General features: G+C 38.3%; 1 protein-coding gene across 1 annotated transcript in view; it reads right to left on the bottom strand.

Annotated features, from left to right (window-relative positions):
- Nucleotides 1-26,590, bottom strand: part of LOC109095820 (polypeptide N-acetylgalactosaminyltransferase like 6) — a 170,665-nt gene extending 144,075 nt beyond the window's left edge. The window contains exons 1-2 of the mRNA XM_042758329.1: nt 26,196-26,590; nt 25,683-25,923 (exon numbers count right to left, since the gene is read on the bottom strand). Of these exons, the coding sequence (XP_042614263.1) occupies nt 25,683-25,817 (135 nt within the window). The 5' untranslated portion in view covers nt 25,818-25,923; nt 26,196-26,590. The remainder of the gene's footprint in view (nt 1-25,682; nt 25,924-26,195) is intronic.
- Between the last annotated feature and the right edge of the window lie 949 nt (nt 26,591-27,539).

The raw sequence follows: 27,539 nt of genomic DNA, 5'->3' as shown, positions 1-27,539 counted from the left end.
AAAGGAAAGGAAAACCTTTAGGGTTCTGCTGGAATAGTTACAGCGCTGCAGTTTCATCTTTCATATTTGAACTCTTCAAATTAGACAAAACTATCAGAATTTAGAAATTATTTTGAAATGCCAATTTGCCAAATATTTAATATTTATTTAATATTTAATATTTAAATTATTATATTTTAATGATTGTAAAATATTTAAATGATTTTAGTCATTTCAGTTTTCTAAAATCACCCATATCAGTAAAGCTATTATGAAAACTAAGATTTAAAATAAATTATTTTGTCAAAAATCAACAATACAGTGTGCGCAAAACAAAATAATACAGTGCAAATGAAAAATTGATGCAGCCATCTCTATGAAAAAAAAAAAAAGTCTTGACTACATATCAGACTACAGTGAAGACACCCATTTGTGTGAGTGAATGTGAGGAAATCAGTCAGTGTGAAACCTCCTACCCAGTCTAAATGGGTATTTACACCACAGGTGACAGACTATGAGTGATGTAGCAGTGGCATACAGGTCAGCAAGAGAGCTGTCCCAGCATGCCTTGCTAATGACTCAGGATCACCAGCTGTATTGGCTGTCAAAGGGATCCATCAAATCCACCTGGAAAAATGACTAGTGTCTGTGGGCCTTGAACTTATCTGACCTGCTCCAGGATGCCATACTGATGATGGTGTATGGAACATATAATGTACGCTAGCAGCTCTGTAATATCAGTAGGGTTGGGAATCGTTACAAATTTTCCGGTTCCGGTTCCATTAAAATCATTAAATAACTATTAAAAAATAGAAATGCACAATACTCAACTTCTCAATGCTCAGTACTGTTTATTACTTACTGTCAACTTAATTTAAAGGTTGGCAATGTCAAAATTCAACATATATTACAGTATACGGATCTTCATAAGTAGGATTGGGTATTGTTAGAAATTTTATGATTTTGGTTCCATTTAGATGAACTAATATTTTGTTTTTTACTATTTTACCTTCATTGAATGCAGTGTTGCTGGAAGGTAGGAAGTAATGTTGAGTAATGCTAGTCCATCAATCAGCATGTGCTTCAAAGTTGATTTTTTTTACACTATCAATAACATTTTGCTTTTCAAGCAGGAATAAGCTGGTTGGCCAAATAGTCCCTTGAGGGCTAAGACACTTGTTCATTTCCCTAAATTAATGAATATAAACTGTTATACGTATAACAATGTATACACACACTCCATAAAGCCCCTATTTTACAAATAATAATGCAGTCAGGAGATGGTGTGATGCAATGAGAGGTTTCCACATTTTTCCACATTAAAAATGCATGAAAATAAATGTTTTTTTTTATCACTTTGTTTATCACTTTTGAAATGACCTGTAAATAATCTAACCCTCATACTTACATAACAACAGCAGTCTATTTATTTAGTGGTCCAAGCTGAAGTCAGTATGTATAATAATGAGAATATGGGACAAATATAATGTAATTTAGTGGCTGTGCACTGCCGGTACATGTACAGTCAGACAAAATGACGTGCACAGTTATCAAAGGCGCGAGTGCATGTACAGTCGTGGGAAACATGTGTTCAGTAGTTAAAGACGCGATGCATCTGTGGAATGCGCATCATTGGAATCAATGTGCTCAGTAATTAAAGAGGCAGGGTGGCATTTCTGTTATTTGGTTTGTGTTTGCCGAATCGTCAGAACACTGGCAGAAGGCTGCTCACAGCGCTTGGTCACGTGTCGCACCAGAACCGTTTTCGGAAACGAAACTTAGAAATTGCTTAGGGTTCCGATTCTTTTCAAAGAACAGAACCGGTTCTGACCGGTTCTTGGTTCCCAACCCTAAATATCAGTCTCTTAAGCATAAATTTGCTGAAATGAAAAAATTCAAAGATGTGTTTGTTTATTACTTATGGTATTGCATATCTTAGTTAATATAGCTGCAAAGAGAAAAAACATTGATCTAGAATAAGAACTCAAGTACTCTCAGCTACGCCAGCTTTAAATCAATGTCACAAAAGTGATAATACATTACCAACAAACTCACTCACATTACAGAGTAAATCTATACATTTTTCTGTAAAACAGAAAAGGAAACAGATAAAGCAAAATGCTGTGTGCGTTCTAATTACGATTATAAAAAATATGATTATAAATACTAAGTATAATTATATTTAGTTTCGGTTCAGGCTTCTGATGAGTCAATACAGCATTCCATCCATGCTAAAATCCACAATATAGCAACAGCTATTATGAAAAATGCCTTCCTTTTCATTGTAGGCAGCATTAATGTTTACACAATATAACCTCCATTTGTTGAAGGTCGGAGGCCAAAGGCCTTTAAGAAACGCAGCCAATTCAATCCATCACATACTGTACTTATTATGCAGTTCATGCCACAGCCATAGATTCTTCTGAAACAATACATCTTCATAAAACAGAATTTACTACATTTCTCAATTAATCAATGGCAAACACAAAATGGATCTTACCATTACAGAAAAAATTAAAATAGGTTTTTAGTCTATTTAGGGGTACAGTCATGATGTGTGCTCATTAAAAAGTACATTTTATTCTAAATATGTTGTATATGCTATATGAATAACTTCATGTAAAGCAATTAGACTAGGACTAAAATAATTTCATAAAGAAAAACAATACACTGACAATAAAATTAAAGGCAAAGTAATTGGATTAACTGCTACCATCACCTTCATATTTTACGATTAAGACAAAGCAGTTTCCCCGTCTTAGACACTTGCCCTATTCATACTCTAATATTTAATGTAAGTCATCCATATTACAGTATCAAACTGAAAGTGGACATTTAAAATCCAGAAATAGGGCAAAACCCTGAGGTAGAGAAAGCACTCACCCCTGTTATCTTCTTTAATAACTCAACCTGAGAAACACAAAATGCTCACAGGGCCCAAGACCCTGTGATTAATGACACCATGCTTGGCCTTACTATAACGACATCTTATCTTCAGGCCTTAAAGTCTTTTCCAAGGTTGTTGTTCCTATTCTGAATAGCACTTGTTATAGAACTGTGCCCTTTTGAGATGCCTGCCTTACATCTTCATATAGAAAAAAGAGGCCACATTTACTGATTTGAGAATTCAGATTCAAACAGACTTTTTTTTATTTTTTTTTTTTTTTTTTTATAAAAAAGCAAAAACATTTATAAGGCCCTTTGTATAAGGGATATGCCTGTGAACAATTACAGCCAATGGCAGCTTTGTAAGTGTAGCAGATCTTTTTGTAGAAAGATAAAAAAAACATGCTGAAGATAAAAACCCATCCAGTTTTACTGTTGTTATTCCATGTAATTCAATTTCCCCTAAAGCTTTGCAATGCCTATAAACCAAAGCAGAAGCAGAAATTGAATACAAAGTGCGTTCCATGAGCTCTGTAATCTACATTCACAAAGTTGAAGACTTATCGCCAACTTTCCAGCTGCAAATAGTTTACAGCAATCATGATTATTTTGTGTCTCACCTCAGGAGTGATTTTTTTTTTTTTTTTTTTTTAATATATGAGAAGAGGATTCTTTGAGGATGGATTGTCCATGCTTTCCGTGGTCTTACTGATATTAACAGAAGAAGAATGTTTTCAGGAAATTCTATGCTGATTCCCATATGCATACTAATGTCCATTCATGAGTGAGGCCTTTGGGCATCTCGCAGCCCTGAGCTGAACCGATTCTCCGTTAATAAGGAAAGCCGAGTAGCTTCTAGCCGCTGTAGGGCTCATTTCCTCATCATATTATACCACTTCCTCTCGACGGCTTTGACTCAGCACATTTCTAAATATATTCCCCCACACAGAGGCAAAAATGTGACCCCAGGCTGAGGGTGAACACTCACACAAACAGTTAGAGGACTTGCAGAACTTTAATGAGGGCCTTTAATTAATGGTTGGCGAGCTTCCAGCGGAAGGGTGGAGGAGAGTGGGTTAAAAGGGTGGAAAGGTGTCGACACACCACTTCTGAGATTATATGTCCCCCAACACCATGTGAGAAGCTGAAAAAATTCTAGTGTGGTAAATGAAAGCAGGTTTTACAAACGTGTTCTAACATCCATACAGTATATATATTTTACCCTAATCATAGATAGGGATGTTTTCTAATGGGTCTGCAGCCACTCCATAAGAGTCACTAATCTGGGTTTCCGTTTAAATCAGAGACGCACGCGCATGCGATAAACCACCAGGGCCAATTAGTTATGATGTTAAACCACATACACTTAGGACTCATCCAATTTAGGAAACAAATAAATTCCGAGGGCACTTACTTCGGTGGAGTGCTCTCAGCAGCCTGTTGATGCTGATTAAATATCAACGCATGGTGAGGGAGGCACGCCGCATTTATTACCCTGCCTTTGAGTTTCTCTCTGCTTAGAGGATACATTTTTAAAGTAAATGACTCTATGCTCAAGGGACTCCTCTGTTGCCTTAAAACATTAGAAACAACAACTGCCTGTACATGGACTCGGCATGCTACAAAAACATCAGAGAAATGGAAATGAGAGGGATGAATCTGGGTCATACACTTTCAGGAAACGGCTCTAGTTCAAAGAGGAGATCGGAGGGGTTGGCTTGATGTTTCTTCAAATGACATTGGAACAGAATGTGCATGGAAGAAAGCTGAACGGGATCATACAGTGAAAGGTTAAGCGGTGGTCAAAGTGGAAGCGGATTCCTTTGGATATGCTTTCATCATAACCTAAATGCGACTTTCAAAGTGAACAAGGGGTTCTGTACAACCAGCAATGGGTCGAGTGTAAAAGGTCTTTTTCCCCCCTGTAAAATAACAGAGATGTCACTTCTGATCCCGTTTTGTTTTCAGTTACTCTCCACATGTTATGTGGCAAACTTAAGTATATGCTTCAAAATACCTTCCTTTATGATCAGAATAAGAAAGTCATTAAGTTTTGGAACATCACAAGGGTGAGTAAACGAAGATAGAATTAAATATATATAATTTTTTCCCCCATTTTTTTTCGATTGAACTATCTATTTTTCTGACCAAGTCAGTACTAGGAAGAAATCTTTCTACAGTATTGGCAGTATTGAATGCCAATTAAATTTGACACTCAAAGGCTGTCAACTGATTGACAAGTGGATGCTTTCAAACATTCACAAGCATATTTGCGTATGTATTCTGTGAAAAGTACTTGCTCCTTGTGGTAACACATGTGAATGCGGCAACATGACTGAAAAATTAGATCCAAGATGGCGGTGCGCAGCAGCTACTCCGGTCCCAAAAACGGTGTTTTTATGTCTGTTAGTCTCGTTTCCTCGTCTTCAAACTGTCTCACCTTATCGCAAAACTAGCAGATAAACACTTGGAAACACATCTATGATCGACAGAGCCTTTTGGAAATCGGCAGTGTGTACAAACAACAGCTTTCGCCGGAGACTACTGAGAAGCTCTGTCTGCTGCTGAAGCCGAACCCAGAGACCGCAGCCTCGCCTACTGACGCTACCCACACAAAACGGCGACACCAGCGGTGTGAGAGGGGACAGAAGCACGGCAAGCGTGGAGGCACATGAGATAGGCTAAGGGCTAACCCCACTAGACCAGCAATTCCATCACTCATGCTCTCAAATGTTCGCTCTCTGGAAAATGAACTGGACTTAATTCAACTCAGTCGGTCTACACAGCATGAGACAAGGGATTATTGTGTGTTTGTTTTCACCGAAACATGGCTAAACAACAATTTCTCAGACTCCGCTATTCAGCTACATGGACTTGCCTGCTATCGACCGGACAGAGACAAAGAACTGTCTGGTAAAGCTTGCAGAGAAGTTTTATGTGTGTACGTCAACAAAGAGTGGTGTAATAATGCTGTGGTAGTGACAAAACACTGTTCATCGCTGGTGGAGTTTATGTTTGTGAAGTGTTGACCGTTCTATCTGCCGCGGTATTTCACAACCATTGATATTGTTGCAGTTTACATCCCCCCGTGTGCTAACGCAAAGGACACGCTTCGTGAGCTGTACAGCGCCATCAGCAAACACCAAACAAATAACCACGCAAACTTAAAGACAGTTTTGCCAAAGTTCTACCAACATGTGAACTTTGCAACAAGAGGAAATAGCACACTGGACTTTGTTTACACAACAGAAAAGAACGCTTACAAGGCTGTACCCCGTCCCCACCTAGGGTACTGGGATCACATCTCTGTTATGCTAATTCCAGCATATAGGCCACTTCTGAAACAAGCCAAACCGGTTCAAAAACTCATCACAGTTTGGCCAGATGATGCTACCTCAAAACTACAGGACTGCTTTCAGTGCACAGACTGGAAAATGTTTTAACATATTGAGTTGGTTGTGGGGTATACGCGTTTTGGGGTATTTTCTCCTGATAACCCCGAAAAGAACTTAAATTACACTTTCAGTTTTGATCGTACAGATAAGAGCAATACATCAATCGAATCTGTAAAGGGTCTACTTTTTTTTGTATACAGACATAATAACAACAAAACTTTGTGCACTTATAAAATAAAGATAACAAACAAGGAGTGCTGTCTGCAGCCTTTGTCTGCGCTGATCTTCAGATACAAATGCGTCATTAAAATGAACTGTAACTCAGTGAATACTCAACGAAGAGACATGAGAGAGATATCTATAGAAAGCCTGACATGTCTACTTTTAAACTAAACAAGTGCTGCCGAAAACAAATATTCTGTGATAAAGTAATCCATATGAAAACAACGCGATGTCCGTTCTCCCTTCATTATCTTCTAATGCGACCACGCCCCCGCGCCGAGCGCACTTTTGAGATTCAAATGTTTCACTGAAGCGCGCAGCTTTTGAATACGCCCACACAACAGAAGACAACGCAGCGAGACTATTCTTCAAGTTTTTATTATTTTACTGTTTGCTTCGCGATGAGAGGAATAAGACATAATTCACCCCAAAAAGATGTGATGTGGTTGAGGATTTGAGATTTGGATTTCCTCAGAAAAAAGAATGAAGCACTTTATTCAGCAGAGATCATAAACATGAGTAAGTCTCTTTTTATTTATTTATATACTTGTACTAGTTTTCACATAACGTGTAAACATTTTACTAGTTAGACTTTTTCCAAAGACTTTTTCCAAACTATAATTCCTGACTAAATGTATAATCAAGTGAAATATTATGAAGTTTCAATAACAATATACACTACTATACCATTCAAAAGCTTGATGTAAATAATATAAATGTAACAATAAATGTAACTGTAACAAATGTAACAATCATTGCTGTTCTTTCAATTTATCCCCCCCTAAAAAACCTAAAAAAAAAAAATTCTCAGTTCTTTTCAACATTAATAATAATAATAATAATAATAATAATAATGATAATAATGATAATAATAACAATAAATGTTTTTTGTAGAAAATAAGATTGTTAAAAGGATTTCTGAAGGATTTTGTGACTGGAGTAATGATGCAAAAAATTCAGTTTGAAAGTCAGCTTTGATTTTTCCTAATAAACTGTTTAACTGCACTCACAAGTGAATATTAAATTATGTTGTGTGATAATTAAATATATTCTAAATAAACTACAAACATAAAATTATATAGATTTATTTTGTCCTCACATTCTTTCTTGTAACTCATCCCTCTCAGTGACACAGCTGACTGAATGGCTCATTATGCAGCTCATTATGCAGGCCTTTGTCTTCTCAGGTGTGAATTCATGATAGTTGACGCCTACTCGCATATGACTTTTACCAACAAAAAGTGTCTTAGAAAATTTAAATCAATATATTGTTTTCTGTAAGTGAGTAAACAAGATGATTTTCACATCATTTAGAAAAAAAAAATTCTAGGCTACAAGCTCCAGTTCTCAAAATTCCTGGGAACCAATTTTCTGTATGTGTTTTTATTGCCTTATTCAAGTGATTTAACATTTTTAGTTTTTCACTAACCATGCATAACATTTTTTTTCTCAAAAACACAATCATGTACATACATGCTGCTCACATATTATTATAGCCTAGTTTGTGCTGATTACAGTGAGATTAGATTTTAGCCATTTAGATATTTATAAGAAACTGAAAAAAGCACAAATGTCAGGGCATGACAAAACTTCTCCAGGCCCCAAAAATACCCTTAGACTCCAGAGGGTTAAAGAGGCAGCCACCTACAACAACCTCACAGACCTGCAGGAGTACACTGAAACTGTGAGTGCTTATACCAAAAAGTGCATTATTGATGTTACAGTCACAAAGACAATCACCACACGTGCAAACCAAAAGCTGTGGATGACAGCAGAGGTTCGTGGGCTGCTAAAGACCAGAGATGAAGCATTCAGATCAGGAGACAAAGCAGCCCTCAAAACAGCAAGAGCCAATCTGTCCTGTGGCATCAAAAATGCTAAACGGTCATATGTTCAAAAAATAATCACTTCACCGACAGCAGAGACACACAGAGCCTGTGGCAAGCCATTCAGACCATCACAGACTACAAGCCCCAGCCACAGGCCTGTGATGACGACACATCCCTCCCGATGCACTCAACCACTTTTATCCACGGTTTGAAATGCAGAATGACACACCTGCACAAAAACTGCCCATACTTCCCAACGACCAGGTGCTCTGTCTGTCTCCAGCCAAGTAATGAAGACCCTATCTAGGATTAACCCATGCAAGGCTGCGGGACCTGACGACATACCTGGCTGTGTACTGAAAGACTGTGCTGCACAGCTGACAGATGTCCTAACAGATATCTTCAACACCTCGCTGAGCCAGGCAGTCATCACCACATGTCTCAAATCCACAACCATCATACCGGTACCAAAAAAAATCACCTGTGTCCTGTCTAAACAACTACCGTCCCATAGTGCTGACTCCAATCATGATGAAGTGGTTAGTCATGTAAAACATCAAAACCAGCCTCCCCAACACACTTGATCCGCTCCAGTTTGCATACCATCCAAACCACTCTACAGACGATGCAATCTCCTCCACGCTCCACCTGGCTCTTACCCACCTAGAAAATAAAGACTCCTATGTCAGAATGCTGTTCATTGACTTCAGCTCAGCATTCAACACAATAATACCACAACAGCCCATAAACAAACTAAACCTGCTGGGCCTTAACAATTCCCTCTGTAATCAGATCCTGGACTTTGTGACTGGAAGACCTCAGTCAGTCCGTGTCAGCCACAACACCTCAAGCACTACCACATTGAGCACAGGTGCCCCACAAGGCTGTGTGTTCAGCCCACTGCTCTTCATGCTGCTGTCCCACGACTGCATTGCCAAGTTCAGCTCCAACCACATCATCAAGTTTGTGGATGACACAACTGTGGTAGGTCTCATCAGCAACAGAGATGAAACACACTACAGAGAGGAAGTGGCACAACTGGCTGAATGGTGTGGCACTAACAACCTGTCCCTCAGTGTGAGTAAGACAAAGGAGGTTGTGATGGACGTCAGGAGAAACTCTGTTGACTACCCCCCACTGACCATCGACAGCTCGACTGTGGAGAGAGTCAGCAGCACTAAATTCCTGGGGGTGCACATCACAGAGAATCTCACCTGGACCACCAACATCATGTCACTCTCCAAGAAGGCACAACAGTGGCTACACTTTCTCCGCCTGTGGGCTGAAAAGAGCAAATCCCCCCCCCACCCCTCCTCACCACATTCTACTGAGGAACCATAGAGACTGTGCTGACCAGCTGCATCACTGTCTGGTATGGGAACTGTTGTGCAGCAGACCGCAAGACCCTCCAGCGGACAGTGAACACAGCTGCAAAGATCATCGGTGCCCCTCTCCCCTCCATCCTGGACATTTTCCTTACACTATGCACCAGCAAAGCCAACAGTATTGTGAAGGACCCCACCCATCCCTCCAACAGTCTCTTCCAGCTCCTACCATCAGGAGGACGGTACCGGAGCATCAGAGCCCGCTCCACCAGACTGCTCAACAGCTTTTTCCCCCAAGCTGTGAGAGCCCTGAACTCAAATCACCCCACCCTCCTCTGAAACCCCACACAAACCCCCCTACCTCCTGAAACATGGACTATCTCACCTCCTCCATCCCCCCATACCACATCACAGAAAAACTGTCTGAAACATCTTTTGTTTTTGTTTTTTTTGTGAAATTCTCCTCTATGCGCACTAGACACTTTTCACACACACTGCTGTGTGTACATAATCACACATAGACTCAAATATGTTTACACACTCGTGCACTACTAATAATCTTGCACTGTTCCACAATGTTTCTCTTTGCACATGTACAGTATTATTTGAAGCATTCGTACAATCTATATATGCATTTTTTTTTTTTCGTTTCAGTCTATGTATAGGTAAACATTTATATATAGTATATTCATATTAAAAATATGTCAGTAGGTTAATTGTGTATAGTTACAGTGTTTATGTGTAGCATTTGTATAGTTTATTTAGTTTCTTTTAGTTTATTTATAGGTAAACATTTATATATATAGTATATTTATAGTCCAAATCTGACAGTAGGTTAGTTGTGTATAGGTATAGTGTTATGTGAAGCATTTATATAGTCTGTATTTTTTAGCTTATGTATAGGTAAACATTTATATATAGTATATTTATAGTCAAAATCTGACAGTAGGTTAGTTGTGTATAGGTTTTACTGTTTTATTTCATTGTTGTATGTCTGTATTTATGTAGCACCGTGATCCTGTGAGGCACGACATTTCGTTCCACTGTCCTGTATGTCCACACATGTTGCAGAATGACAATAAAGCTTGAACTTGAACTTGTATTTTTAGTAAAAGTGTCTTCACAAGGTATTAACACAAAAAGGCATAGTTCACCCAAAAAGTAAAATTCTGTTATCATTTCGACCCAAAGACAGTCGTGTTTTTATTTTTGGGTCATCTACATCATGGGTCAAATGTAAAAAATTTTTTTTTTATTATTATTACTATCCACATGTACTGTGGCCAACTCAAGTATATACTGTAATTCAAAATATTACCATTATATCATTATCCAAGTGTGTAATTTTTGTTCTGAAAATGTGCATTTGTCCCTTAATAAACCATAACCAGATAATCTCCACAATGTTATATAAGGTTTAAATCCTTTTATGAGGTTCTAGGCAAGGTTAATACTGTCATGTGCTGTTCTATCGAGAGATCCAGGTTACTGTTCATTATATTATATAACAAGAAACTCCACATTTTAGAATTCTAACACACTTGCTCAACATATTCAAGTTTATATAATATGAAAATGTACATTGTTTACACTGGGCCTGAAGATTTGGAGAAAGCCTCAAGATAATCTTAGCTTGTTCATTATGATATCAGCCACTCAGAGGCGAAATGAAAAAAAAATGTCACCGCCTGAGCCATAATTACATTTCTAAACCCTGTGCAGGAAAGATAAACACGGGTGCTGTGTCTATATTAATATAGCTACTGGGGGAGTCATCCATAACAGAGCAACACAAACATGCAAATATAAGGTAATTTGGTGACATCAACAAATGCACATCACTTGACAGTCTGCTTTGCATTACAGCTTCTCTGGTAACAGGCATCTTATTACAGAGTAAAATGTTAAAATTATTGGCTTTTTCCAACAAAGCCAGTACTAGGAATGAAAAAATATGTGGCAGCATACATGAATGACTGAATGTATTTTTTAGTAAAAATGTCTGTCTTGGCAAGGTATCGATATAAACACAGTCAGCTTGTCTTAATGTGATATTTCACCCAAAAATGAAAGCATTGTGATGATTTACTCCACCTCATGCTGTTCAAAACCTGTAAGGACTTATTTTCTTCTGTAGAACACAAAAGATATTTTGAAGAAAGCTAATTTTTGTTACCATTATGTTCCGAGGAAAAAAACATCACACAACTCACACAGATGGATCGAGATGAGGGTGAGTAAATGATGATATAATTTTCATTTTTGAGTGAACTATCTCTTTAATTTAACTCTGAAAGTCAGAACAAAAATCTGATTTGTGCCAAAACATCACATGATGAAACACTGATGATTTGTTTTGCAAATGCAGCCTAATACACCGATCAGGCATTACATTATGACCACTGACAGGTGAAGTGAATAACACTGTTTATCTCTTCATCTCGGCACCTGTAAGTGGGTGGGATATATTAGGCAGCAAGTGAACATTTTGTCCTCAAAGTTGATGCGTTAGAAGCAGGAAAAATGGGCAAGTGTAAGGATTTGAGCAAGTTTGACAAAGGCCAAATTGTGATGGCTAGATGACTGGGTCAGAGCATCTCCAAAACTGCAGCTCTTGTGGGGTGTTCCCGGTCTGCAGTGGTCGGTATCTGTCAAAAGTGGTCCATGGAAGGAACAGCGGTGAACCGGCGACAGGGTCATGGGCGGCCAAGGCTCATTGATGCACGTGGGGAGAGACGCCTGGCCTGTGTGGTCCGATCCAACAGACGAGCTACTGTAGCTCAAATTGCTCAAGAAGTTAATGCTGATTCTGAGGTAAAGGTGTCAGAATACACAGTTTGTTGCGTATGGGGCTGCATAGCTGCAGATCAGTCAGAGGGGCACATGCTGACCCCTGTCCACCACCAAAAGCGCCAACCTTGGAGCAATGGAAGAAGGTGGCCTGGTCTGATAAATCACGTTTTCTTTTACATCACGTGGATGGTCAGGTGCATGTGCGTCACTTACCTGGGGAACACATGGCACCAGGATGCACTATGGAAAGAAGGCAAGCAGGTGGAGGCAGTGTGATGCTTTGGGTAATGTTCTGCTGGGAAACCTTGGGAAACCTGACATCCATGCGGATGTTACCACCTACCTAAACATTGTTGCAGACCATGTACTCCTTTTTATGGTAACGGTATTCCCTTGGAAGGTGGTCATAATGTAATGCCTGATTGGTGTATATCTGCCACAGTGTTATGTTCATAATATTAAATCAAACAACAATAGCAAAAAGAAAATAAGAAAAGAAAAGAAAATAAAGAAAAGAAAAGAAAGAAAAGAAAAGAAAAGAAAAGAAAAGAAAAGAAAAGAAAAGAAAAGAAAAGAAAAGAACTGTTAATACTGTATTTAAATTTAACATTAACATTAATGTTAAGGTAATACTTTACAATAATAATAAAAAAAATTAATTCATTTTTGTTCATAATTCAATGCTGATTAATACAACTTGAAATCTTAAAATGCATTAGGATATTTATAAACTAGCATTAACAAACTATATATAATATAAATTATTACCATTATAATTATATTGGTTTCACTTTATTTTGATGGTCCCTTTAACAAAAGTAACATTTCACCTACGTCTACTAACTCTCATTAGAGTGTTATAGTAGAGTATAAGTAGACTGGGCGGGTTAGGGTTAGAATAAGTTGACATGTGCTTGTAAAGTTATAGTCAGCAGAATGTCTGTTGGGAGACCACCACAATAAAGAGCTAGTAGATATAAGCAGACAGTCTAGTAATACTCTAATGAGAGTTAGTTGACATGTAGGTGTAATGTCCCTTATTGTCAACAGAATGTTCAAAAGGGACCATCAAAATACAGTGTTCCCTGAAATTTTACTGGAAAATGAACTACTGACATTTTGGAGCCCTGATCATGACCGCAATCAGTTTGACCCTGAGACACTGAGACCCCATTCTCCAGGCACAGTCCCGTTGCTTTGAAATGAATAGAATAATGAAACAAATAGAGGGTGCATTTTGTTTAGTTTTCCTGAGAAAAATAATTAATAATTAAAAAAAAAACACCAACAACATGGCCTTGATGTTCAGTTTAGGCTTGTTGTATAATTCAACACCCTAAAAAGTGGGTGCAGTTTCTAGTTTGACTTCTGGTGATGAGCGATTCTCTGCAGACCTGGAGACAACAGAGCTGGGGAGCTGTCAATCATCAGGCGACACACAGAAGGCCGTGTCACCACAAAGAGACAGCTGTGCCAATCTCATCTTTGAATGTCAGTGATTGGAATCTCGAGGCTCACAAAGGAGCAGCCAAATGAGGCTTTTCTACCAAATCTACCTCGATTGTCATTCCCAGTGATGTGCGCTTCTAAGGAGGTGCGCTGCTCTGGGTCTCTGATTGTCAGCCACACAATCTTGCTTTGTGAATCTGGGCGAAAGAACAAGAGACATGTGAGGAGAGGCAGCAGAAGTTATGAACAACTTCTCCTGTAAATGCCTTATGCACGGAGCGAAACTTCTCAAAAGACGAAAATAAGAAGAGTATCTTACCTACAACATCTTATTCATGCGAGGATTCAATAAAGCCTTTCACGCTCAGTGTAACATCAAGCCGACTGTATGCTTGAGATGTGCTGCAACGGTTAGTCAAGCGAAACAAACACACACACAGCAGTGGTACTCATTAGGGGACCAACGTCTCTTAACCAACCACAAAAGTTCCTGTGTTTAAGCCAACTCAGGCTTGCTGTAACTGATCATCTGTCATCTGACATGAGACATCAGGGAGATGACAGCGGTCTTGAACGAGGCGTTCAATCTACTGGAGACTCGCCTGTATTCGCCGTGGTGTCTCTTACATAGACTGGCTGGAAATTTGAAGTACACAATGCAACACGAATAACATCACACAGAAGAAGTGAAACAATAACACATGTAAACAAATCAGTCACAAAGTGGCTGTCAGACTCGGCAGAGAGGATTGCATCAAGTGCTGATGGTGTCATGCTGATTTGAGGAAATAATGACAGAAACACATCACTGCTGTATTTGTCCTGATTTGGTTTTTGGAAGGATGATGATAAGGCTGTCATGGTTTGACTTTATCATGTTTTTAGATTTAAGATCTCATGGACAGGAGTGTTCAAACAAGAAACCATCAGGCATCAAAAGCTTTACAGCAATGATACAGTTTGATCAGTGTAGGTAGAAACAATGTTTTTATAAATCAACATGAAAAGCTCTGAGAGGACGTTGTCCACCTCCGTCAGTGCCCATCACAGGCAAACTGCACTCACTGTACCCTGCTGTCAACTCCCACGATGCACAGTAAGCTGATATTGTGCAAGCATGGACAAAATGCATATAGTCTAATCCCATTTTTATTCCTATGGGGCAAATGCTTATCTGAATAAATCTGACAAGAACAAATCTTTTAAGGAGGATTTGTGGGGGTGAAAATAAATAGGCAAGGTTGGCAGTTAGCATGGTCCCACTAGCCCCTACTAGTAGATGCCATAACAGTAAACCAACTAGACAAAAAAGTATTTTTCTCTTATAAGTGAAAGTGACATGACATGTGGCCAAGTATGGTGACCCATACTCGGAATTAGTGCTCTGCATTTATCCCATCAAAAGTGCACACACACAGCAGTGAACACACACCCGAAGCAGTGGGCTGGCATTTTTTGCTGCGGCGCCCGGGGGAGCAGTTGGGGATTCGGTGCCTGGCTCAAGGGCACCTCAGTCATGGTATTGATGGTAGGAGAGAGCGCTGTACATACACTCCCCTCACCTACAATCCCTGCCAGTATGAGACTTGAACCCCGCAACCTTTTGGTTACGAGTCCGACTCTATAACCATTAGGCCACGACTTCCCCATAATAGCTATATAAATATATAGCTATTTTTTAAATGTTATAATATAGTAATCAAGATTGGTTTATTCTTGATTCTTGGTTAATGTCAGATTACTATGACTTGTTTACATGAATATATATATATATATATATATATATATATATATATATATATATATATATATATATACTGTATATTTTTTATCATGTTCATTTGCATGTAATTGGCATGCACTTTACTCCCGCATGTATGCAGTTCGGTTAATAAGCAGCTTTCTTCTCATGCCTTGATAGTGCAAGTGACAATTCCTGTGTCAACTGTGCAGCGTGCAGCTCACTTATAGTGCAGACGGGATGCGATTTGAAGCCATTTGCTTTTTGAGAGAGAAAGAGTGAGTGCGCAGTGATTCACTCACGCTGTTTGTGAAATTATGTCTCACAGAAACTTTTTCAAATTACTTTATCAGTTATTTAATGAAGAAATATGAAACCTAAACCTAACTACAACGAAATAAAAAACATAACAGACAAATGAATCTATAAAATACAAGCACATAAATGCATACATTTTTTTTTTTTTTTTTTTTTTTACAGTTTTAAAGTGTAGGATTGGGTAAAGTGATGGAAATCTTTAAAACGATTTGAATATAATGCATTAAATAAATGTGATGCCACTGTGCATATATTATTTAATCTTAATGATTAGCTTAATGACTTCAACATTTGATTAACCTAAAAGAATAAAAGAATAGATAAACATTTGTACATCTCAAAGGTTGTTGCTTACATTTTAGATGCTGTTAATACATGAATAATGTACATTTCAATGTTTGTGCATTGCTAACATTATCAAAAAAAAAAAAAAAACATTGTAGTAGAATCAAAGTTACTGACTCAAAAGCAACTGTAACCAGAAAGCGCACAAGCATATTTGGCACATATAAAAATCTCATACTTCAGGATGATCCTGCACCCACCAACAACTGCCTTTGATATACAAAAAATTCATAAAAAAACAACTTGATAAACATCTAAAATCTTTCTTCTCCACTTACTGTAAGAGTAGTGTACAGTTTTGTAAATGTGTTTTTTATTACCTTTAATTTATTATTTATAGTCTCTATTAATTAGGTCACAATCCAATGATTTTACAGACAACGATAGAACAAGGATAGGCCAAAAAAGTTGTATTCTGTCTTAGCTTGGAACTGAACTGAGAGCAATAACAAAAATTTATATCAATAAAGCTGCAACATCAAAGCAACAACCACACTGTACAAGGATTGAAAGTGAAGGGGGAAAGAAGAGATCTGCATTTTCTAAAGCAATACATGGACTGTGAGGTTACATCAGGAGAACATTAAAGACTTTCATCAAGTAATTATCAGCTCATGTCGCCATTAGTGCTGTAAGAGGCCTTGTAAGTTTGAGAGATGGGACTCACTCAAAGTATCATCAAGTTTTTCACCCATGCAGAGTTTAATAACCCCCTTTAGACGTAACCTTTAAGGTGAGGGCCATTGAAATCTCTCTTTAAAGTAATGATCCTACATTAGCAGCGGCATGAAAGGCAGGAGAAATGTCCTCTGAGCGCTGAGTTAAAAGAAAGGCAACTACTAGTACTTTGAACCGACACAGAAACAGACAATGATCATCATGGGAGAACAGAGTGAAAGGAAATTAATTCGGGACAAAAAGGTGAGACAAATCACTTCGGCTTCAGCCAAGAAATTGTTTTCAAGTAGGTCCAGACGTGTTTTGAAGGCCGAATGAGGGTGTTTGCGTCTGTTCCAATTATTTGACTAATAAACCTCCATCCAGTGGCTGCAGGGAATCTCGAGGAGCCACGGAAACATCCATCAGTCGTGTGGGAAAAAGGTAAACTTGGCAGATGCATCTGGTTGAGATCGGCCATTAATCTTAAGAGTGAAGAGTAATTAGGATGGACTTTATGAGTTCATGTGATGTCATAAATAACAGGAAATCAAAAGAGGAGCAGTCTGAGGAGAGAGAAGCTTGTTTTCTAATGACCCGGAGAGCTTTTGAGAACAGCCAGGTGTCACGAGGGCTTTGATGCATGTGTCTGCTGTGCTTTATTTCTACATAATGAACAGTTGGCAACACGGCAGATGTAGACCTGCAGAGGGATTCTGTGGCTAAATATTTATGTATAAGCTATTGAGTACAGGGAAGGTAATTTAACTGTATAGCACACTTAATTTAACTTTCTACTTGGTGATTCCAAGGATAAATTAGCTAAATAACAACACTACGCGACGCAAAGGCTGCAGGCAGCATTCCGATCGATAGAGAGCTGAAGTGTAATTTGAGTAACACAAAGCCATGTTTTTCAAAATAATCAATTGCTGGTGCTGCATATGGCTTCAAGACAGTTATGCAGTTGACACTGACACCAGATAGACAGACTGTAACTGTAAGGTAAAACAAGTGTGACTTAAAATGGCATCAACAATGCATTTAACGTATGGTGTGCTCAGGAATTATTGTGAGGCTAGACTTTATCCTTCAAGATTTGATTGGATAGTGGTAGAACTTCCCAAGTTTCGTTAACAGAAAAATAAATCGTTTCAGAGGCATAAACATTATTGGCAGTCCATGGGGGAATTTCTCCTAGTGGTTATTTAAATCCATATCGATCAAACTATGAAAAAAGGGTTTCTGCAGGTTTTATAACTTTTTAAGACCATGTAAAGAAAATTTAAGGAATAAATTGGAGGAAACACAATGCGTCAATTTGTTCTGTAAATGTAAATATCTCAAATTAGCAATGCTTCACAGTTTAAAAAAAAATACAACTTTCAGCAGATCATCACTTTTTGTTCATTTTTAATAATAAAAAATAATAATAATATTTTTTTCTGTACTTCTGATCACACTGCAAAAAAAGTTCTTTGTCAGTATTCTTGTCTTGTTTTCCAGTGCAAAATGTCTAAAGATTCTTAAATCACGATACATTTCCTTGAAAAGTAAAAGACAATATAATAAGAAAAAGAAAACAATAATTCATATCTGAATTTTTTATCTCAAGAAATATATTTATGAGTTATGTACATTAATAGAAGTGGACAAACAAACTACCCACATCGAAAAACAAGCACACATGTATAAGACCTCAGGTCTCTGCAACTCTCTGAGGATGGTGATCCCACTAATAATTGTTTGCTCTTTCCCTTTTTTGCCACATATCTTGCTGTATACCGCTCCTCCTCAGCACCCCTATCCATTCCTCTATGGCACATACATCATTGGCCTTAACTTAAGATAAATTGGTGCTGTGGGCAGCAAGTTGCTTCCAACTTTACAAAATAATATCTGTCTCAGTTTTCCCTACAGTGGTGTGATTGGTCTCAAGCTGTTCCCTCTCTAGTTCTATCATCTGTCTGGCTGTGCAGTATGGCTGCTGAACATGGGTTCATCCTTCTGATGAATTCAGCATCTAGCATAATGGAAAGACACCTCCAACCTCTAATAAAGATTCAATGACAACACCTAGCAAACATTAATCATAATCAGTGCCTATTTTCCCCATTAAGGGATCAAAGATGTTCTGTGGGGCATTAATTAAATTGGATAATGTTTCAAAATGACTTCAACAGTATCCTAATAAGCATCAAGGTCTTTCTTGTTAGTGAACCTAGCTGACTTTTTTTTTCGGTCCATTCGCAATAAATTAAAGGGAAAGAGAGAGAGACAAAGGGAGAGAGGAGAAATAGTTCATTTTTAAAGGAGAATACATGAATTTGAAAATGTAGTTTTGAGACCCTCTAACAAGCCTGGAGGATTTCTCTCAATATTAAAAGATACTAATCAAGTTCATTTGAAATGGTAAGAAGGTAAAACATTCGCTGGAGTTCATGAAATTACTTTTAAATAGTCTCGCTGTTGAAATAAGATCTGGAAATACCAATTACTCTTAGAAAAACTGAACCGTTTCCCACAGGTATAGTGTGGACTAGACTCTCCATAGTTCCATTTTATTTTATTGATTGCAATTTATAGTGCCACATTATTATATTATATTATATTATATTATATTATATTATATTATATTATATTATATTATATTATATTATATTATATTATGTTTAAATGTTTATTATGATCATATTTATTCTGTTATAACCTTACTCAGCTTTTATCCAAAGCCAGATGGACAATAACTGCAACAGTAATTTAAATTGTATTTACAAAAAAAAAAAAAAAAAATGTTACTGAGACAGTGAGAGACACTTGAACTCAATCTGTTTATGAGGTGAGAAAACATAGGAGTGATAATATTACTCAAAAAAAAAAAAAAAAAAAATCCCGGACACTCAAGAGAGCATGTAGAGTAAGTCACAGAGATAAGATTGATTGTAAATCATCATTTCTAACAATAGAAGAACTGTATTGCTTCACATGACCTTTTCTACCTTAACCTTGAGAGAGGGGCTGGGGATTGGATGATGAATAAACAGCAAGAACATAAATCATTTAAAAAATGACATAACCTTGAGTCCCACGTTCACACTGAGGATATGAAAAGAGTCTTTGATTTCCTTCTTTAATTTCAAATGTAAATTTCTGCTTTCTGTTTTTAACAAGCAACAATCTGCAGCAAATGCCATAGCAATGCTCTGAATTTTTTGTAACCTGTCAAAACTTCTTCAATAGTCTCCATAGTTTCCAATAATTAGGGTAAATTACAATGGATGCCAGAACGTCTTAAATATTCATTCTCTGGCCAGCCAATATATGGCTCAAAGAAACTATTCGATGGTAAAAAAATCCTCAAAAGCTGATTCTAAATTATGCATTAGCTAAACATTCTGCATAATCATCCACTTTCCCCTAGGTTTGATGATGATATCCTTTACTGGGCCACACCATTAAACTGGCTTCCCAATTTTACTGTATTTTTTTGCCAATGACAAATATCACCTTACACGGCAGATTTTCATGCCATAAATCTCCACACGCTCAGAGAGGAGCCATAAAATATAACAGACCTCACTTTCCTTAGATAACAATCACTCGGATGGAGGAGTCAGTGAAATCTGCCACTTCAGACGGCAATAATTCAACACAAAGAGCTCTCAGATCACCTCAGGACAAATAAAGATGAGATTAACAAACTGTTGCATATAAACACTTACATAATGTATAACTGCATTGACATGCATAATGATACATGAAACTTTTTTATAGCTACTATGTTTACCTGTAATCTTACTTACTACCATCCAGATGCCTATGTTTAATATGCATCCTTATTTTTGTAAATTATTTTAAGATGCTTAGTCTGTGTGAAAAGTAGAATTTAATATTATCCTATTAAAATATTTGTTAAAGCATTACACATGCAGTACATACCAACTGATCAGGCCTCTTTGCCCTGATCAGTATGAGCTATAGTTTCTGTTTTAAAGGATTTGTAGGTTCTGTTAATAATACTAAATAATGCTAAATAATTATATATAAACAAGTATATATAAACAAGTATGTGTAATTTTATTTCACAATAAACTTTATTAATAAAAAGGGCTATTTTACAGTGGATAAACACTTTTTCATAAACTATGCAAATATACATTAGTTCAATTAATTCTAATCAGTATACACCTAACAATCATGCACATGGCCATTATAAACATAAGCATGTGTGTGTGTGTGCGTCTGTGTGCACATCACTCTCATGGCTAAAGACCAAGAGATACAATAAGAGCTCTTCAGAGGCTTTCAATCTCTTGTAATAGTGTTATTATCTTAATGAAGGTGCCAAACACACAAGACTGGAAAGGTCCATGTCCCTTTGTTTTGTGAGCCTGAGAGTAAGTGGCTTTATATTACCCTGCTCTGCTATATGGCTACAATATAAATTGTGCATTACTCTTGGGAGGCACGGTGAACAGCCCGAGACATTGCTCCATCCTCACCTCATGAGGCACATCAGAGTAATCAAGTTTAAATGGTCTCTTTCACAAAAGGGGTCATGCTGCTGTTCATATTAAGGGCACAGGCCATCAAGTGCATCTGCAGGTGGTAATGACTGAGAGCAGAATGTTTAACATGAAAGCAAAGTGAGTGTATGGAGAAAGGTGGGTTTCTGCATCAGTGTGGCAGTACTCGATTCCGAACAAGACCGAATTTGAACTTATGGGTGTACTCACACTCGCACATTTGACCCCCAAAGTCAAGTTCATTTGGGATCACTCCGTACTGATTGGGTTTGATTGGGCTCGGGCGCAGTATGCATGTAGTGTGATCAATATTCACACCGGAGCATGGAACAGATACTAGGCCTACATCATTATGACAACAAACATCTTCTACTATTACTTGGATGGTACACTTTTCAATTAATTTGAGCATATTTAGCTTTATAACAGATTTGGTTTTCGCCTTACTGATGAACAGTAGTTGTAGTGTGCGAGTAAAGCTGCAAATTCCTCCATCAGTGTCGTCTGTCTCCGTGATAATGTTCTGACACTAGCAGTACAATTAAAACAATGAAAATCCCAGACTACTAGTCTATTAGCGAAAACAGTTTTCTTCCTGTTTTCTTCAAATCAAAAAGTTGCATCATAATGACGTAAACGCGCTCCGGCCCAGAACGTTAAGTGTAATGTGAGTGCAGGCCAGTGTGACAGTGGGGAGAGGGGAGAATCGGGCTCGGTACAAGGCAACCTTGCCCAGTATGAGTACGCCCAAAGTCCATCTCATGTCAGAATCCAAGGCCAAATTGTCCATGAGTAGTCGAGATCAGCTCATTCAAATCAGAGTCCAGGCGAAGCCTTAATGATATAAAAATTAGATTTTAGACTTGACTCTGGAGTACTACAATATGTTGTGCATGTAGTGGTCTATATAAACCAAAGTAAAAATAGGCAGGCATCAAAGATACACAAGGAAATCCAATTATCTTTACCCTTTTTCTGGGAAGAACGCAATTACAGGGAAACAATGTGATGCTGATGACTTTCGATAACAAAATGCCATGGGACTGTGGAGAAAGAATATATGCTCTATCAGATTAGAAGACCGGACACTATCACTTCAAAATGGAATATTCAATTACATCATCACTCCTGGTACTGATCACTTGGCTGGCTAAGAACCCCTCCCCCCATTTACTTGAATATCATCATACCCATTCCATTTCCAAATTGAACCTTGCCCTCGTGTCACACCAGATGGTGCTGCTCATCAAAGAATGCTTAGAACACTTACTGACAAAATCTCTATGAGTTATACAATGTTCATCCTCTGGTGATTCTAGCCTCTCTGCAATACTATTTGTGTGATCTTTCAATGTTCCCAGACCACAATTCAGTTCAAATCATCTGGTGCACTCTTCACCCATGCTCTTACCATCAACTTGACATGTGCATTACCATAATGTATCTCTCTAGTCTGACACTGAGGGTAATTGCAATTACTACATCTCTCTTCCCCTTGTCACTTTGCTAGCAAATGGAAAGCGACAATAATATTCCTTTGTCTAGAATGACATAAACACGGTCGGCTTAAAACTTCATCCAGGGAAGCTTAAGGAGTCCGAGGTCATCTTGTCCTCAACCTTTGTCATGTTTCCGCCCCAGGTAGTTAACAATAACGAAGCTCTTGTTATCCACCGTGCTATCGGTGACAGAGTTGCACGCCCTGTTGTTGTCAACACACTGAAGAGCAGTGGCGCGGCGAGATAGGATTGCATAGACAGCCTCTTCATAATGCTCCTGGGCAATGTCATACTCAACGGTGGGCTCTTGTTAGGAGCTGAGGGAAGGTTATCAGTCCTGACACACGCTTATCAGCACACGTCCATCTCGTAGCACTGGCGCTGTGCGCACCACCCACCGAAGTACACAGATGCTGTTTACCCGCGCCAGGAGTGGGGCGCCAGAGCTAATTCAACATGATTGTCTCCCAAAGGACAGAAAGCCGAGATTTTGACGGGGAAGGAGGGACAAAACTCAACACCCGTCTTCCCAGAAGAAAGGGACCCAGTGCGAGGAGTCTACGCTTCCCATCGCTATTTTGTTAAACCACGCTTAACATCGCTGAGGGAGGATTTTTGGGATCGGAGGGCTGATTCAATCATGGGTAATTGCTATCGGATAATAAAAGAAGACACACAAGGCGGGCTTATTCACCGGGATTCTTGGGGGCTTATTGACACAATATCTCTGCTGTCAATTATCTCTCCCGCTCTGACAGGTGCACAATAACAGGCACTGGGATCTTTCTATCGAGCTGGTAAACTAAAGCTCCTTTTGAGTCCAGAAAGTATGTGACATGAGGGGATTGAGTCTGATTGCAGACTGCTCTCATCCCTATTCCCTTCTCTGCCCTCCCCATCCTCTTTCCTCAATCCACTAATCATATTCCCTTAAAAACCGCTGGAGAATCAATAGTCCGCCTGATTTACTTCATTAGATGATATTAAATATTCAGACGACAGAGGCTGCATATTGAACCAACTATATAAGGCATTGACGAATGTTTCGGTGAGCTTCTACGTAAAGGTCTACCTGACACAATGCCTTTAACTTAAAGCATCTACATAATTCCCAAAGAGCCGAGCAAGGATTTTGCCTGGACTATGCCTCTTTGAGGAAATCGGAAATGGGGAGGTCAGCAGAGAGTGAAAGGACAGCACCCTGCATGAGGTGCTCTGGTATTTTTGGCCCTGTCACCACCGTGGTGCCTGCTCACTGATCTGACTTTAATGAAGAGACTGGATTTGTGTGGTTGTGCTCGCCCAAGGCTAAAGTCATGCAACCCTGGCAAAACAAATGAGAGAGGTGCAATTACGAGACGTAATAAACAGACTCAGCATTTTCCCCTTGAGCACTAGAACTACATTGCAGTTGCAGAAACCAAAAGCAACCAGGTACCCAAGGGCGGAATCAAATGAACCAACAGTACCCCTCGACAGCTGGTGAGGGGTGCAGACATCTGGATGAGGAGAGGGGGAATTAGTGGATGGGAACGCTAGTTCTGTCATGTTGAGAGGAAGGAAGTGTCATCTAGTAGAGGTGTATGTAAGTGAATGCAGCCAAACCCAGCCCAAGTGAATTACCACATGCAAGATGTTTTCAGGGGAAAAATTTGCCACAATGACATCTGGCTGAGAGAATCACTGATTGCACTCTCATTACTAGCAGCAGCCAGTCGCAAAGTAAATGAGCTTATCCATGTTGTACTCTGAGAGCTAAACATGATTAAGGAAATCAACCTATGAAAATGATGCTATAATCCTCAATCTCTTGAAGATCAAACATTCAGGAGGTTGAATTGTTCTCTCCTTCTCTCCGAGAGCATTAGCGGAAGATCAACAATAAAAATTCAATATTAGCATGAGATAGCGCTTCACCATTTTCATTTCTGCAAGCCTTGCAAGAAAATGTTCTTTCATTTTTGACGGGTGATTTATGTTTCCCTCAAGGCAGAACTGCTGACTTCTTAAGTGCTCCTAAATGCATAATCTTGTGGGAGGCAAACACACAATAATGTTATGTTAACTATTCATTACCAACTGAACAAAGCGCATAAAGATGCATTTTTGTATTCTAAAAGTTTAATTAGAGTACTGTTGGTTTAGTTAGAGAAGATGGGATGTCAAAAGCCACATTTTCCAGGGCACAACAACTCTCCGTTTGGTAATAAGCAACTTTGATACAGTTGTGCTGGACGTAATAAACATGGCCAAACACAATAATGTTGATCATTTTCCAACCCTTTAAATAATGAGTAGAATAAATTATTTTTAAAAAGACAAACTAATGTGAGACATAGATGCTGTTTGGAATACAGAAATTATGCTCTACAAGAGTTTACAACTTTTATTCAAAGATCAACATTGCCTACCACCCACAGTAGCACAGTAGAGAAAAGCACTACAATGACTTGTGATGTATCACTTGAAAGTAAGACAAGTATAGCTTGTCTGATATGGACCTAAAAATAAAATAAGATTTAAAAAAAAAAAAAAAAAAACTTCTGCAAGAATGCATGCGGAAGACCTTGCATATTTTCAGTACAGTATAATAAAGGTTTGCTGAGGCTTATCCAAGTTAGAGATTTACTTAGACAAGGCTGCATGCACCAGATCTGACTGACAGTAACTTAACCTATAAATGCTCGAGTCACATAGCTGTCAAAGGATTGTACTCACCTGCTCTCCTGGCTCATGCGACTTCATAAGGCTCTTCTCTCTGTACATTGACCAAAGGCCGACGTTTGGAAGGAAAATTAAAGCCACCATGAACAGAAATGCCATTTGCAGAACGCGTTTTTGCCTTCTCTTCATTTTGAAGACGCGAATGAGACACAATCCAGCGCTAGATAGACGCGTGTCTGCAGTGTGTGGACTCGAGCTCCGTAACAACCCCTCGCAGAAGACGACAAACTTTCACCTGCAAGGAAGACAGTGTCGCCGCGTCATATAAACAAACACTCCAAAATAAAGCTGAGCAACATAGAATCATTACGAGTATTAATCTCGGGCTCGAGAGCAACACTAGCTGTCTCTTAACTGACATACGCAATTAAGCAAACAGGTTCACTGAATACTCTATAGAATATGCGTAGGATATCATAATTGAGATTAAGAATATAATCAGATGTGCTCGTTTTTTATCAGTCAGCGAGACGCAACGCGCGTAAGCAATACTATGAAAAGACTTACAGTAGAGGGTTATTTGCATGTTGAGACATATATGTTGCTCGGCAATACCCTCTCCTCTGTTGAAGACACACCAGGGGAACGTTTCCGAGTACGATAATTGCTGAACAACGACGAGCGCTACGTTTCTATCTGTGGCAATGCGCTCGAGATACAATTTGAAATCGTCTCGTGCTCTGCATTAAAGCCCTCGTGCGCGTCCCACCTACTGAAGGTTTACGGATTCTTTCTCGTTCCTCCTTGGGCGAGTTTCTCATTGCCCTCAGCTTTAGATATTGCGGTTATGAACCACGTGTGATGCGCATTATGAAAACATCCTCGCAGCCGGGCGACGCTTTCCGATGTGTGGGACAGCACAGTGAAGGGGCAGCCTTACACCAAACACGAGCTCACAGAGTAAAGAGGCGAGGGATTCTTAGCTTTGGTTTGAGCTGTTGAACTGTAGCTGTGCTTGTTCTTTAATTAAGCGCAAATGTGTTCGTAGGTTCAAGTCATTAGCCCCCTGAAACTCACTATTCTAGTGACATTATAGCTCTAATTTTATTTTGGAAACGAGTCTTATAATAAACAAGAAAAAAAAAGTCGGATACTTATACTATATATATTTGATTTACCAGTCTAATGCAATCTTACTGTAAAATAATGTAAAAAAAAATGGAAGAAAATGTATTAATTTCTTTATAATTTACAAAATAATATTTAATAATATTTATGTGACAAGGAAAAGAGTACTTTTTAAAAATATTTTATTTAAAGCTTTTTTACATTTTATACATATAAGGATAGAGAAAGAAGCAAATAAAAAACAAATGACAGAAACATGTACACATATATACATAAGCATACATACAGATAACATATTTAAAATGCATAATGATAAAGAAAATAAAAACTAGAAATGGATTAAAAAACAGACTAAATATCAACATAGATAAGTATATAAAATAAAATTCCGGTACCAGTTATTACCCAATTATGAAATTAGTTATTACACACTACTAGACATTACATATTCTACCACACATATTAAAGAGTATGCCCAGAGTGTTGAAATGAATGACCTTCCTGTAAGAGTCTCTTTGGTTTACTAGCAATTTCTTCTCCTTATGTAACACACTACTAAATTCTTGTTAGCCACTTCTCAAATTTGGGTACTCTTTGCTCCACATATTATGAATTAAGACTCTTTTGTTCACTGTGCATCATTAGAATCTTTATTTCGGTATTATATTGAATCTATATTTTCAGTTATATATTTATTTTTTTGGATTGAAGTTCCTATTAAAGAGGTACACATTACTTTGAAGCTGTTTATTTATTATCGAATGCTGCTATACTTGATGGGAA

This window comes from Cyprinus carpio, chromosome A1, assembly GCF_018340385.1.
Source record: "Cyprinus carpio isolate SPL01 chromosome A1, ASM1834038v1, whole genome shotgun sequence".
Classification (NCBI taxonomy): domain Eukaryota; kingdom Metazoa; phylum Chordata; class Actinopteri; order Cypriniformes; family Cyprinidae; genus Cyprinus; species Cyprinus carpio.
This window is presented reverse-complemented; position numbering and strand designations above follow the sequence as displayed.